At 53.7% G+C, this 12,813-nt stretch overlaps 7 protein-coding genes across 7 annotated transcripts; 4 read left to right on the top strand and 3 right to left on the bottom strand.

The window, feature by feature from the left end:
• Positions 1-969: 969 nt before the first annotated feature.
• Positions 970-1,209, top strand: CCOS01_02531 (uncharacterized protein; the record flags this gene model as incomplete). Its single annotated transcript, XM_060450720.1, has 1 exon — positions 970-1,209. One exon carries the CDS (start codon positions 970-972, stop codon positions 1,207-1,209), a length of 240 nt encoding a protein of 79 aa, XP_060319370.1.
• Positions 1,210-1,465: 256 nt separating this feature from the next.
• Positions 1,466-2,029, top strand: CCOS01_02530 (uncharacterized protein; the record flags this gene model as incomplete). The annotated part of the gene is made up of 2 exons (XM_060450719.1): positions 1,466-1,520; positions 1,587-2,029. 2 exons carry the CDS (start codon positions 1,466-1,468, stop codon positions 2,027-2,029), a joined length of 498 nt encoding a protein of 165 aa, XP_060319369.1.
• A 328-nt stretch (positions 2,030-2,357) lies between these two features.
• CCOS01_02529 (uncharacterized protein) lies at positions 2,358-2,684 on the bottom strand (the record flags this gene model as incomplete). Its single annotated transcript, XM_060450718.1, has 1 exon — positions 2,358-2,684. The coding sequence occupies one exon, from the start codon at positions 2,682-2,684 to the stop codon at positions 2,358-2,360; it is 327 nt and encodes a 108-aa protein (XP_060319368.1).
• Positions 2,685-3,465: 781 nt separating this feature from the next.
• On the top strand, positions 3,466-4,824 carry CCOS01_02528 (Gti1/Pac2 family protein; the record flags this gene model as incomplete). The annotated part of the gene is made up of 1 exon (XM_060450717.1): positions 3,466-4,824. The coding sequence occupies one exon, from the start codon at positions 3,466-3,468 to the stop codon at positions 4,822-4,824; it is 1,359 nt and encodes a 452-aa protein (XP_060319367.1).
• Positions 4,825-5,712: 888 nt separating this feature from the next.
• Positions 5,713-6,985, top strand: CCOS01_02527 (CDP-alcohol phosphatidyltransferase; the record flags this gene model as incomplete). Its single annotated transcript, XM_060450716.1, has 4 exons — positions 5,713-5,951; positions 6,025-6,338; positions 6,515-6,761; positions 6,880-6,985. The coding sequence occupies 4 exons, from the start codon at positions 5,713-5,715 to the stop codon at positions 6,983-6,985; spliced, it is 906 nt and encodes a 301-aa protein (XP_060319366.1).
• A 279-nt stretch (positions 6,986-7,264) lies between these two features.
• On the bottom strand, positions 7,265-9,449 carry CCOS01_02526 (glucose inhibited division protein A; the record flags this gene model as incomplete). Its single annotated transcript, XM_060450715.1, has 3 exons — positions 7,265-8,938; positions 9,011-9,275; positions 9,346-9,449. 3 exons carry the CDS (start codon positions 9,447-9,449, stop codon positions 7,265-7,267), a joined length of 2,043 nt encoding a protein of 680 aa, XP_060319365.1.
• Positions 9,450-10,207: 758 nt separating this feature from the next.
• CCOS01_02525 (Sec1 family protein) lies at positions 10,208-12,164 on the bottom strand (the record flags this gene model as incomplete). Its single annotated transcript, XM_060450714.1, has 2 exons — positions 10,208-10,822; positions 10,944-12,164. Coding segments are annotated over 2 exons (1,836 nt in total), but the record flags the coding sequence as incomplete, so codon positions are not given.
• Between the last annotated feature and the right edge of the window lie 649 nt (positions 12,165-12,813).

Raw genomic sequence — 12,813 nt, 5'->3', positions numbered from 1 at the left:
AGCAGAACGGGCAGCCCATGCCAAGCATCTACGGATAGAAATATCAGCACCGGCACAGATGCCAAGCCAGAGATGGCTATGGATGAGATAGCATCACAGGGTGCTGTAGACTGGCAGACAGACTAAGAAGTTGGAAGAGCCACAGCAATAACACGCCCAGAGGTACCGTACGGGCAGAGAGAGCGCAGCAGGTCTTGGCACGCTTGGTCGGTTCGACTCAGTCGACTCAAGCCCAGCCCAGTCGAGTCCTGGTGCCATCTACAACGCCCTTCTTGTTCATCCACCATCAGTCACCCCACCCATTGGTCCTGACAAGTGCCCATCTCAAGGCTGTGCTGCATAGGTATCCGTAGGTTGGTATCCTATGAGAAGTAGGGAACAGAAGGGGGGGGGGCAAAGTAGTCAGTGAGTGAGTGAGTGAGCACTGATGAGCAGCAACAGCAGCAAAGAGTAGCAGGGGAAAAGTCCATGCTCTCTTGCACACACTTTGGGTCTTCCACACCATGGATGGCGCTGGCATTAACTGGTATTGGCATTGGCGCAGGTACGGGTGATGGTACTCACAGCTGTCTGTACCTCTCTCTCTCTCTCTCTTTCTCTCGCTGTCTCTCTAGTCTTGGTCGGATACGATACCTACCCTGCTTCTACCTGGCCCTGCCGACTTGGTCCCCGCTTGAACTTGGTCGAGGTATTTCCCTTCTGCTTTTTTTTGATCGCCGAGCGTTTCCCCCAGCATCTGGCACGTCCTTTTTTCTCTCCAGGTCCACCACCATCATCCAAGGCATGGTATGTACTTTGTACACTACACACACACGTACGGATACACACACGCACACACTCACACACTCACACACTCACACACTCACACACACACCAAATATTCTCTCTCTGTGTCGTTCTTCTCTTTTCTGCCCGCCCGTCTCTTACTTACTCCTCCTTCCATTGCCCACCGTCTTCTTTCTCATACGGATGGATACCCAAGGCACTCCTCCCGCTGCACTGTTGTTTCTCTCTCACTCTCTTCCCTTTCTCTCACTCTTACCGTCCTCCTCTCTTACATCGCACTCCCTCCCTCTTTCTCCCCGTCTCTCCCACACGCCCTCCCCCCTGCCTCTAATCCACACTCCTCTTGTACCCCATCTCTCTCTCTCTCTCTGTCTCTCTCTCACTCTCTCCCCTCTCACTCTTCACACCCCATACCCTCCTTAGCTCAACCCCCCTGTATCCTGTGAGCTGGGTTGTGTGTCTTTGCGTCCTCTACGAATACACAGTTACCAGTAAGTAGTCCCAATCCTAGTCCAAGTCCCACCGCCGCCGCCGCCGCCGCCGTCTTTCCCTCCGCCTTGTCCTGCTTGCCTCCACACCCACCGGCTCTGCTTTGGAGGGAAAAGGGTACTGACTCTTTGGCTCTGTTTCTAGGCTCTGGCTCCCGCACCTGTGTTCTATCTACCCGTACCTCTTGTTGATGCGACTGATCTCTCTCTCTCTCTTTCTCGCGAATGCTTGTCACTTTCCACCTCGTCCGTCCCGTCGTCACTCGTCACTCTGGCCCTCCTTGACCTTGACCTTCTCCCCTCCACCTCCTCCACTTCCACCTCCTCTAAGGATACATCCTGTGCTGCCGCTACCGCCGACGCCGCTCTGCCCTCTGCCCCGTCCGCCTTGTCTTTCTTGGCTCTCGACGTACATGGTAGAGCTTCATCTGCTACCCTTGCTCGGCTTCAAACAGCTTCCTGATCTCCTCGACCGCGGCACCTTGCCTGGCCCTACGTCGGCATCCCGCCTTGAGCCCTGGGTCCGATCTGCCCTGTCTATTGTCTTAACCCAGGCCTGTCTGTACTATCCTGGTTCTCTGAGCTCGAGGCACCTCCATCTTGTTCTCGGCTGCCGTGGGCGCGCGCGCGCTCTCTCACCTCACTCCTCCCCTGATTGCACTGCAAAAAGAGTACATGGACATATTATTTCATCCAGTCTCCCGATCTTCACGCGCAATTACCAGTTTTACCGTCGGGCACCGACATTCATATAAGTCCTCGGCGACATCCAGTCTGCAGACTATTTCATCTACTTCTTGCTGCAGTCCCTAGCATCCGAAGCTCAGGATACCAGGAGTTCGAGGCTCAACCACTCGGTTCAAGAAATCAAAAACCTCCGAGGCCCTCCCTTCTGTTTACTCCCTTCCCGACATCTAAGATCTCAGGGTCCGTTCCACCCACTGCAGCAAAGCAAGGCAAACCAAAGCACACCACAGCACAACAGTACATCACACCGCATACATCAACCACCACCCACGCTCATTCCTTTGCAACAAGAATCTCGCCAGCTAGCTGCTCCTCATCCTCCGCACCCACCTACCTCTAACTCTCATCACTCCTTCTCTTCCCAGTGAGAAGGACGAGCCTCTTTCCTTCTTTCTCTCTCTCTCTCTCGCTCTCCCTCACGCACACACACACAATCATCCTCCTTCCTCGGAACCTATACCACAGTAATTGTTCTGGAACCTGGACATCCACCAGTTCACCGCAAACCGCCCCGACAGGAAAGAGAGAAACCCAGACCGCGCAGCTAACACGCCGCCAACATTCAACCGTGCTACGCTTGACAAACCTTAAAACACTGGATCTCACCATCAACCTCCGGTTCCTGACCCACGCAAGCCACAAGCCATAGACATACACGAACATCTATCCCGTTGCCTGCTGCTTCTGGCCGTACACATTCCGTCCTCAAGCTCCTCCTCTTGCTTGGGCCAGTCCAGAACTGTATACTCTCTCCGATCAGAGGCGTTGAGCCCGTCGCGCCATCCCACACCCAAGCTTCACGCGTCAGGTGACGGTAACCTTGAGTCTTCCAACACAGCTTCTGTTCTCGGTGGCTGAACCAGAAGACGGAAAGGTGAACAAGGAGGCGCTCGGAAGCATACATTCTCGCGACCTGGATACTACGATAAGCGCAGGGCGAACCACGGTCCCGCGTCTTGCTGCAGATTCAGAGCTCCACACACGTACCGTGTGGTACCTTACCTTACCCTCCTGCCCATTATATTCCCCTCCCTCTTCTCTCCTTCGCAGAAACGCTTTGGAAATTTAGCTTTAACAAGTCTTAATCTTCTTGTCGCCGTTGAAAGACTTTCTTCCCTCCTCCTCCCACCGGCGTTCCTTCTGTCTACGCCCTCCTCTTTCCATCCTCGCGCGTCTTAGTCTCAACATCACGCTCAACTGCGCGGCTCCATCACTGTTCTCACGAGCACTCGCTAGTCAAGTCAGCAGGGCTAGCTTCGCTTCCCTTCTCCTCCCCATCATCATCATCACCATCATCTGGGAGGACTGAACCTTTCACACTCTATTCAACATTTCCTTTCCAACGCATACACGTACTGCCGGTAAGTGGCGCAACTCTACCATCGTTACCGCAAACGTTCAACGTAACTTACACGATTAGACTCGGCGCAACCGGAAGCCAAAAATGGCGAATTCCAACGTCCCATTAAACCCAACCTTCATCGGCCACGTTGCTTCCACCCTCGACGCTCTGGTTCTCTTTGAAGCATGTCTGAGCAGTGCACTACACCATGTCCCCCGCAGACCACACGACCGCGAACGCCAGGATCTCATCAAGAGCGGCAATGTCTTCATCTACGAGGAGCACTCGTCCGGCATCAAGCGCTGGACTGACGGAGTTGCTTGGAGTCCCAGTCGTATCCTCGGCAACTTCCTCATCTACCGCGAACTCGACCGGCCGTTCCCGCCGGGCGAAAAGAAGCGCGCCATGAAACGTAACAAAAAACCCACAGGTGTAACGAAGCCTGAGGTCGCGCGCCAAGGCAGCGTCAACGGAGCTGCGTCTACTATGGGCATGGGGGATGGCTCGCAAGGCGGTAACAAGGACGCGGAGCGAGCATTGATTGGATCCCTAGTCGACTCGTATCCCTTCAAGGAAAACGGTCTGGTGAAGAAGACGATCAGTGTGACTTACCAGGGCGTGCCGCACCACCTGGTGTCCTATTACAACGTCGAAGATGTCACAGAGGGCAAGCTGATGACCCCTTCCAAAGATCACCAGCTCTCTACCATTATTCCTAGAGGGGAGTTGATCATGTCGCAAAATTTCCGCGCCCCAATTGACGAGGTCGAGATGGACGACTCCCGAGGAGGTCACGGACTTTTCGCGCAACACTATCCCGTTAACGGCCACCACCAGAGCCTGTCACGAGCAATGTCGGTGCCTTCGCTACACATGAGCGGAATGCCTGCGGCACAGTTCGGCCATCCACCGTACATGTCGTATATGAATCCAGTCCCCGGGTCCGTCAGCAACGTTGGCTATGCGCAGCCTCAACACCCAAATTACGCATATGATAGCCTGAGCCGTGCAGGCCGGTATCCGTCAAGTGCTGGCTTGGCTCCCGACATGTCTCGAAACATGGCACTCGAGTCACAGCACCATCCTCGACGACACTCAACAGCTTACGAGCCCGTCACGGGCCCCGAAATGGGTCTTGCTAGCAGCTTGCCAGCTGTATCAAGCGACCCATCAAGGTCAATGGGTGGAGGCAACTACATGACATCCATGTTGTATTCCCAACAACGCCCTCACGACATGTCTCCTCATGAGCCCTTCCCCTCGCCGTCTCCCCGCCACGTGCACAACGAATCCGGGATGGGCGGTGACAGAAGCGCCCAGGGCTTCCCCATTGAAGGGCTCAATCGCGATACGTGGAACACGTTTGACCAGATAGCCGAGGACGACCAAGGTCAATACATGCCGCAAGGGAGTGCAGGCTGGCCCAGTAGCAACAACAACAACTCGCTTGGTAGGACCTGAAGAGAAGTAGGATTAGAGTCGTTTGCACGTCTCGACTACCGGACTTGTCCAACATGAGGCCGCTGGACATAGAACCAGGACCCAACATTGGTTGGACCGAATCACCAGAGAGGATTGCCCTTGAACGACAGTGTGGAAAATGTTGCGGGGTCATCAAATCCCTCAGGTTACAGAGGGTGACTCTGAATTCAGGCGCCAAGGTGCTTGGTTAGCGCGGCGCCGAGGTTGCGGTTTGCGATGATGTTTTTTGATCCGGAAGAAAACAGAGGTGCGCAAAGCTGAGCGCAACCTACGATCCAGGAGTATGTGATGTATACTGAACAGGGAAAGGGGGGTTTCTTGGGACTACCAAAAAGTTTACCTGTAAGGCAGTTACAGTCTGCAGACACGCATGTTGTACTCAACGCAACGAATCATCATGCGATGTGATCGTTTGTCTAGGTAGTAGGGTATGCGTAGTCTGTAGTGCTCCATTCGATGAGAGTGATTACATAGACAGAGTGGCGCTTTGCTACATTACACTTCAACATACCTTACCTTGTTTAAGGACAATTGAAAATTCAGTCAACTATGCGGCAAAGAAGAATATGCTAGTGGCAGAGGTTTCCTGTTCGTGACATACTTGGAACACGGGCCAATGGTGATTCACGCTTACCAAACGACGGAAACCAAAGGTACCTACATTAGGTACGGAGTACCTTCTTTAGTAAGGTACCTAAGGTAAGCTTCCCGTCCGTTGAGGAAAGAGCTCTGCGCGTACAGCAAGGGGGGGTAGCTCCCGACGTCTTCCACCCGCACGTGAGCTCGTGATCGTCACTCATCCAATCGATCGCGCGAAAACCAAGTGAAGTTCAATTGCGGTCTACGTCGGTGCTCCAGAACACAGACATGCCATTCGTCAGGCTCGGTGGTCGCAGGGCTTTGTCTCTGGCGCAATGCGGTCGTGTACAAAACAGCTTCTGTCCTAGCAGTGGCAATCGCCTTCTCCATGCGTTGCCGTCACCAGCACGGCATCGGCCGACCTTAAAGCTCACTGCCAGTGCCATTCTCAACCACCCGCCTCAGCGTCAATCGCGGCCGCGGCTCGTCGCTCCCTACGTATCGCAGAGCGATGGTAAACCACCCAGGTTTGTCTCCTTCTTTCCCCCGGCCAAGGCCCCTCTTCCCCAATGCATAGGCTGACGTGTGAGATTGCTGCAGCACGGCAAGCAAGATCGTCGCGAAGCTGCCCACGTTACCACCGACCCTGCGCGAAGACATCCGTACCCTCCCGAACCTGCTGACACTCTCGCGCCTCGTGGCCGCGCCGTTTGTGGGCTATTTTATCCTCCACGACCAACATGCCTGGGCCTTGGGCTTGTTCGCGTACGCCGGTGTGACGGATTTGCTGGACGGGTGGATCGCGAGGCGGTGGAAGCAGCAGACTGTTGTCGGGACGGTGATTGATCCGATGGCAGACAAGGCGTTGATGACTATCCTCACTGTGTGCCTCGCCGCTCAGGGGTCTCTTCCGGGTAGGTCCTTTTCTTTGCTGGCTTTGGTCCCCTCCATCTCCGTCTGTCAACGGAGAAGCTTCCCGGGGATCGAATAATGTGATGGGATGTGGCGTGGAAGGAGCTTCGAATGCCTCGCCGACGCTCCCGCCAATCTGAGGGAATAATGTAGACTGACAATTATATGCACCTGACAGTGTGGCTCGCAACAATCATCCTAGGTCGCGACGTGGGCCTCGCCATCTCCGCCATCTACTACCGCTGGATCTCCCTCCCGCCGCCAAAGACCTTTGCACGGTACTGGGACTTTTCCCTGCCCTCGGCCGAAGTACACCCCACGACCATCAGCAAGTACAACACCTTCCTCCAGCTCGTTCTCATCGGCCTCACGACGGCCGCGCCGGTGTTCAGCTATGACCTGTCGACGCCTTTGACAGTCATGCAGTACGTTGACTCCTTTCCCCCTTGCCGGTGCTAGACTTCTTCGTGAAATTGCAGAACATGAGGCGTCTTTTTTTTTTTGAGGTTTGTAGATTCCTCCGTTGTGCTGACTGGAGTCTAGATATGTTGTCGCCACCACCACGATTTGGAGCGGCGCCAGCTACATTTACACCAAGGATGCGGTCAAGATTCTTGCACCGCCGAAGACTCCGCCTCCGAAGGTATAAAGCAACATAACCGCAGCCTCGTGGGGAAGTAAAAATGCAGCTCATCCATCAGGTGAGGTGCAGCAGTGTACGTAACAAATCATGTATAAAAGGGGCGTTACGGAAGGTGGGCAAAATTTTGTAAAATTGAATATACACGCACAAAGGGAGCAAGAAACCTTGGTCCCAGTCGGCAGCTATGGTATTGGTACAAGCAGAAAGACTACGCTTTTCTAGCCTTCTCCAGCTCTACATCAGTCGGCAAGCCCTTCTTTCTAGGTATTCTGCGTAGTCGTTGCGTTACGGCATGTCCTTCTCCCGGCTCTGCTGCCTCTCCCGCCACGGCTTCTCCATGTTGGCTAGGGCAATGCTCTTCTGCTGGCGTTGCACGTAGCCCAACAGACGGAGGCATCCAGACGGCGTGATGCCCTCCAACCGCCTCGCCTGCGCTAGAGTCTCGGGCATGGTGGCTTTGAGAACCGTCTTCTCAGCCATGGCCAGGCCAGGGACCTTGTCGTAGTCGATCGAATCGGGCAGCCTCAGACTTTCGTCCCTGGCAAAGACCTTGCGCTCGGCGAGCTGTCGCTTGATGAATGGTGCGTACGTCGCCTCGATGTGAATGCGGGACTTGAGACGCTCCGGAATGGAGTCTATACTTGGTACCGCGGCAGCGACCTGGTTCCAGGTTACGTCCTTTAGTCGGAGCATATCCATTGCGTTGCGCCGGGTCGTGTCTTGTTTAACGCGGAAACCGCATTTGGACCATTCAGGTGTGCTCTTGCTCGTCGAAGAGAGGAGTGACATGATGTCATCCATCTGCTGCTTCTCATCGCTGAAGTGCGTCCACCGCTTGTCCGACACGACGCCCCAGTCCCGTCCTTTCTCGGTCAGTCGAAGGTCGGCGTTATCCGCTCTCGACGTCAGCCTGTATTCGCTTCGTGTTGTGAACATTCTATACGGTTCAGTAACGCCCTTGGTAATGAGGTCATCAATCATGATGCCGATGTAGCCGTCTGCTCGGGATATCGGGGCCGCTTCGAGGCCCAGCGCGGAGCGAGCTGCGTTCATGCCGGCAACAACGCCCTGCCCGGCCGCCTCTTCATAACCCGTGGTGCCGTTGATCTGCCCAGCGAGGAACAGGCCGCTAATCTGCTTCGTTTCGAGCGTCGCCTTGAGACTCCGAGGGTCTATGTAGTCGTACTCGACACCGTATCCCACTTGTGTCATGACGCACTTCTCCAGGCCTGGAATCGAGCGCAGAATCTGTTCCTGAGCCTCTTCCGGTACGGTCATGGACAAGCCATTGGGGTATATGAGGTCGCTGTCGAAACCTTCGGGCTCCAGCCAGACAAGATGCTTGTCTTTGTCAGAGAACCGGGTGATTTTCGCCTCTAATGAGGGGCAATATCTTGGGCCCCTGATGGTTTCTCGGATGTGTATCGTCTTGTCCAGGTTGGCCCTTACAATGTCATGCGTCGCCTCATTCGTATAAGTGACCCAGCAGGACAATTGCTCTTCGACGGCCACTCTATCGTTCAGGAAGCTGAACGGCATCGGCGGGTCGTCTCCGGGCTGCCTCTCCAGCTGCGAAAAGTCAATGCTGTCCTTGGCGATACGCGGCGGCGTTCCTGTCTTGAGCCTTCCTAGGCGAAAACCACTGTCGTCCAACGACTTGCTTAAGCCAAAAGATGCATCTTCTCCGATCCGTCCGGCGGGATACGCTTTCATGCCGATATGAATCTCGGCGCTCAAAAACGTGCCCGTCGTAATGATTACTGCGCGTGTAGGGAGAACCTCGCCAGACTCGAGACGCACGCCTGTAATCTTGCTCTGGACGGAACTCGTGGTTTCTGCGCTCTCACTCGTGACGATATCGGATACACTACCTAGCACGATGGACAGGTTTGGGTACGTTTCCAGCTCTTCTCTCATGTGCTTCTGGTATAGTTTTCGATCAATCTGTGCTCGGGGTCCCTGCAAAAAGTAACGGGTTAGCGACTACAAAGATTCCTCAGAGAAATAGAACTCTGCATGGAGCTTACATACCCAAACAGCCGGCCCCTTGGTCCGATTCAAGACCCTGAACTGCACGCCAGCCTTGTCGATGACCCTACCTGCCAACCCGTCGAGAGCATCGATTTCGCGAAGTATTATTCCCTTTCCGATGCCGCCGAAAGATGGATTGCAGGAGCAGGTGCCGAGGTTCTCGATCTTTGGTGTGACCAGAGCTGTCCGCGCGCCGGTTCTGGCAGCCGCTGCGCATGCTTCTGCGCCCGCGTGGCCGCCTCCCACTACAACGACATCGAATGGTCTTGAACATTCGTAAGCTACGTGCAACTGGCGCGCGAGAGGTGTATGTTCTCGGTATGCTGCAGACTGACCTGGTGCCTTCTGCGACGTCTGCGAAGCCGCGCCTACCGAGCTGTCGCAAGCTTCTGGCAGCAGGACGTGGGCGCAGCTTCAAGGCTGCTGAAAGGGATCGCATCGCCTATGTTAATAGGCTAAGAGACTACACGCGCTCCAGCAGATGCGACTGGCAAGCTCGTGTCCTGGGAAGTAGAATCGAGTTTGAAGGCTGAAGTTCTCCTAGTTTGTATCCAGAGTTCCTCTATGCCATTGCTCCCCCATTGATTTTTTTGGCCCCTTGGTGCCACAGTGTAGTGACATGATCGGTGCACGGCGGTTACAAACACCGACTGCAGGGGGTACTTTTATTGTAGCGTCTTCAGTTGACCAGAGTGCTATCGTCGCCAATGAGCATCTTCTGAGGAGTGCTATGAGCCTCTCAATAAACTCATCGCTACCGGATTCCGTGTATCACATGAAACTATGAACAACAATGTCGCACCGAATAAACATTGCTCACTTTCTCGTCCAGTCTTAGGAAGCATGATGGCTGAGCATTTACATCTGCTGGAGAATACCAGATTTGATGGTCGCAACCAAGCCTTCCAATAATAAGTTATGTTCCTCCTCTTCCTTCGTCTTTGTCTTTCCTTGTGCAATACGAGTATGCCACAGAGGGGCTTGTGGTCCTTTCTCCCGCACTCTGCCAAATTGCAAATAGAGTATAGACATTCATTCCGTGCACAATTAGCCTAGTCGAAGAGCATCTTGGCGCACAACAACTCGATGCCTGGTGACCTTGTCTGTTCCTTGCGAAAGGGCCTATGAGTACATGCAGACACGAGAATTGCCGATGGTCACTGAGATCTCGAACGTCCCAAATTGACTGCTCTCCGTTTATCGCCTTGTGCCAGCTTTCTGCGTCTCGGGCCACGAAGATACAGCATCCTCAACCTCTTCCAGGAATGTAGCCGAGTTGTGGACTGTAGTACCTCCTAGTACCAAGCGCACACCTGGCGAAGATGCGTTGATTGTCGCCACCATCTTGGCCTCCTCGTATGTTGCTCCACCGACTATGAAGACAATAACGTCTTGCGGCTTGTCTCGAGTAGTTCCTCCGCCCTCAACAAAGGGATACTGCTGTTCTTTAAGTCGTCCCCGAATCAGATTCTGAAGCGTACTTTCAAGTAAGGGGCTATGCTGTGTGTAAACGTTCTCGACACCCTTTAGTCCCTTAAACCTGGCACCAGCTCCTCCAAATATGCCACCCCCCTCGAAAATGTCTGCAATGCCTGCTTGAGCCTGTGATTGCTGCAATGAAGATTGATACTTCACAAGCTTGGAGATGAGGTCTGCTCGCCGGACTGAGACCCCGCCAGCGGCCACCAAGAGGTCCACGAGCATGGGGAGTGCGTTGGACGGATTGCGCTCATATCGTAGGGCATAAAGGGCGACTAGGCCAACCTTGCTGTCGCTTGTCACCTTTGGAGACTGAATAAGCTTTTGAATGTTCTGTGGGAAGAGTCAGCTTCTGGTATCTGCGCTGGGAAGCCGTACTATGATTGTCGGATAATACCTTGAGATCAGCCGCATGGTTGTCATTACAAGCGAGACTTTGTTCCAGCTCACTGACTTCGAGTAGGTTCTCGGCTCCAACACGTCTACTCAACTCTGAAACCAAGGTGACGTGCTTGCTAACATTTCCGGATAGCTTGCGGAACTCAGGGTATTCCTCGATGAAGCGCTTCATGTCCGATATCGACTCGATATTTGAGCTGTTTTGTGTCTTGGACTGGTATTGCTCCACGTAGTCTTTGATGTTCCCGCCCAAGTCACCAAAGTTGAGATACATGTTCTTCTTGAAGAAAGGATCCTGGTCTTGCGACAAGACAATCTCCTTCAGCTCCGGGCGAATATCAGGCACATCGCTTAGGTCGACTCGGCCGTTGGTAATACCAAGAAGATGGTGCACCATGGCTTGATATGTCCATTGCGTGAGAAGTGGTGTTGCTGGATCCTCGCGCCTGTCGAGCACGAGCAGGAGAGGAGGCGTGTCCACCTTCCGGAAGTCGAAAAGCTGCTCCTCTTGTGTAATACGATATCGCACTTCTGTAGCCAATTTCTTGGTAAGTGGGCTGGTCTTGGAGTATCTGATCAGCGGTTTCTTCTTCAGTGCAAGAAGCACAGCAACGAGTCCGTCAGCACTTCGTTGCAGGGCGTCTGGGTTCCACGTGTCTTGGTTGCTGCCCCACAGACGCTGATGGGGAAGGCTGAGTCCAAGTGAGAACAGATCGGGGTTGATGACGATGAAGTCGGCAAACTGCTCCTGAACCAGCTTCACAACCTCATGGTCGTCAGCCTCGGCAAGTCTTTCTAGTGATGACTTCTTGACGACGTTGGTGAAATACAGATGATACTCTCCGTACTTCGGCTCTCGCAGTTCATCAATCAGGAGTTGAATGGAGTCTGGCGATGGTCGTACAAGACATAAACATCGCAAGTGACGCATCTTCTCTCTGTTGGCGTTATCAATACGATCAATGAGATAGACCTCGTGATTCAGCAGTGCTGACTGAGTGATAGCAGTGGACACAATAGGAACTGTCTCGCGGTCCAGCAGCAGAACCTTCATTTTTGCCGACTGTGTCGAAGATGAAGAATCAGCGGACTGAATCATACGAGAGACATAGCCAGCCACTGCTTGTGCCACGTCCATGTTGGCCAGCGGCGCAGAACGCAAAGGTCGAATGCGTGTTGAAGTGTGTTCAATGGAGGAAAGGATGGGATACGTCCTTCGGCTGGTGGTGGCGATGGTTTGAGAATAGGGACCGATGCTCAATGAAAGCTGTGAATTCTCTAAGCGTGGTATTCAGCGGTGTTGTGTCTTCGATGAATTAAGATGAATCGCAGGATGAGCGGAAACAATGTCGTTGGCAGAGTTGACTGGGACAGCTTGCCTGAGCTCCCTGGCCTGCGTGCCTACCACGCCTGCGTACCTTAGGTACCTCATCCTTGGTAAAGTACCCTCGACATTAGGTACACCCACAACTCCAACAGCTTTCTAAGCTGGGTATACCACAGATTTCCCAGCGCTAAAGTCGAAGGCCGGCCTAGAAAAAGGGATTGATAGAAAGAGGTCTCCCTCGCTAGATCTTTCTATGACTTGAGTGTTGTGATATTGTATACATGTTGAGTGGTATTATATACTTCACCATGGCAGTGGAAACTCCCGCGGGATGATTGTGCCTGACACAGTGACTAGCCTCCTCGGGTCAGCTGTGGGTCCTTGGAGCAGTGACGTCCAGGCCACTCCACAGTGTCAAAACTGTTAGTCAAACACCTCAAGGCCGGATGGCACTTCGTCGTGGCATTCATGCAGCATCTAACAGGCTTCCTTCACTAAGATCCAGCTTCCAAAGCCACAAATCTCACGACGGCCAAGTCCTCACCCATAATCTTATACTTCGTCCCCAGTGAGCACATTTCCAGAGACATACTATACT

The sequence above is a fragment of the Colletotrichum costaricense genome (assembly GCF_030867565.1).
Source record: "Colletotrichum costaricense strain IMI 309622 chromosome Unknown Scaffold_2.1, whole genome shotgun sequence".
NCBI classification, from domain to species: Eukaryota; Fungi; Ascomycota; class Sordariomycetes; order Glomerellales; family Glomerellaceae; genus Colletotrichum; species Colletotrichum costaricense.
The sequence above is the reverse complement of the archived record's forward strand: the minus strand, read 5'-3'. Positions and strand labels throughout refer to the sequence as shown.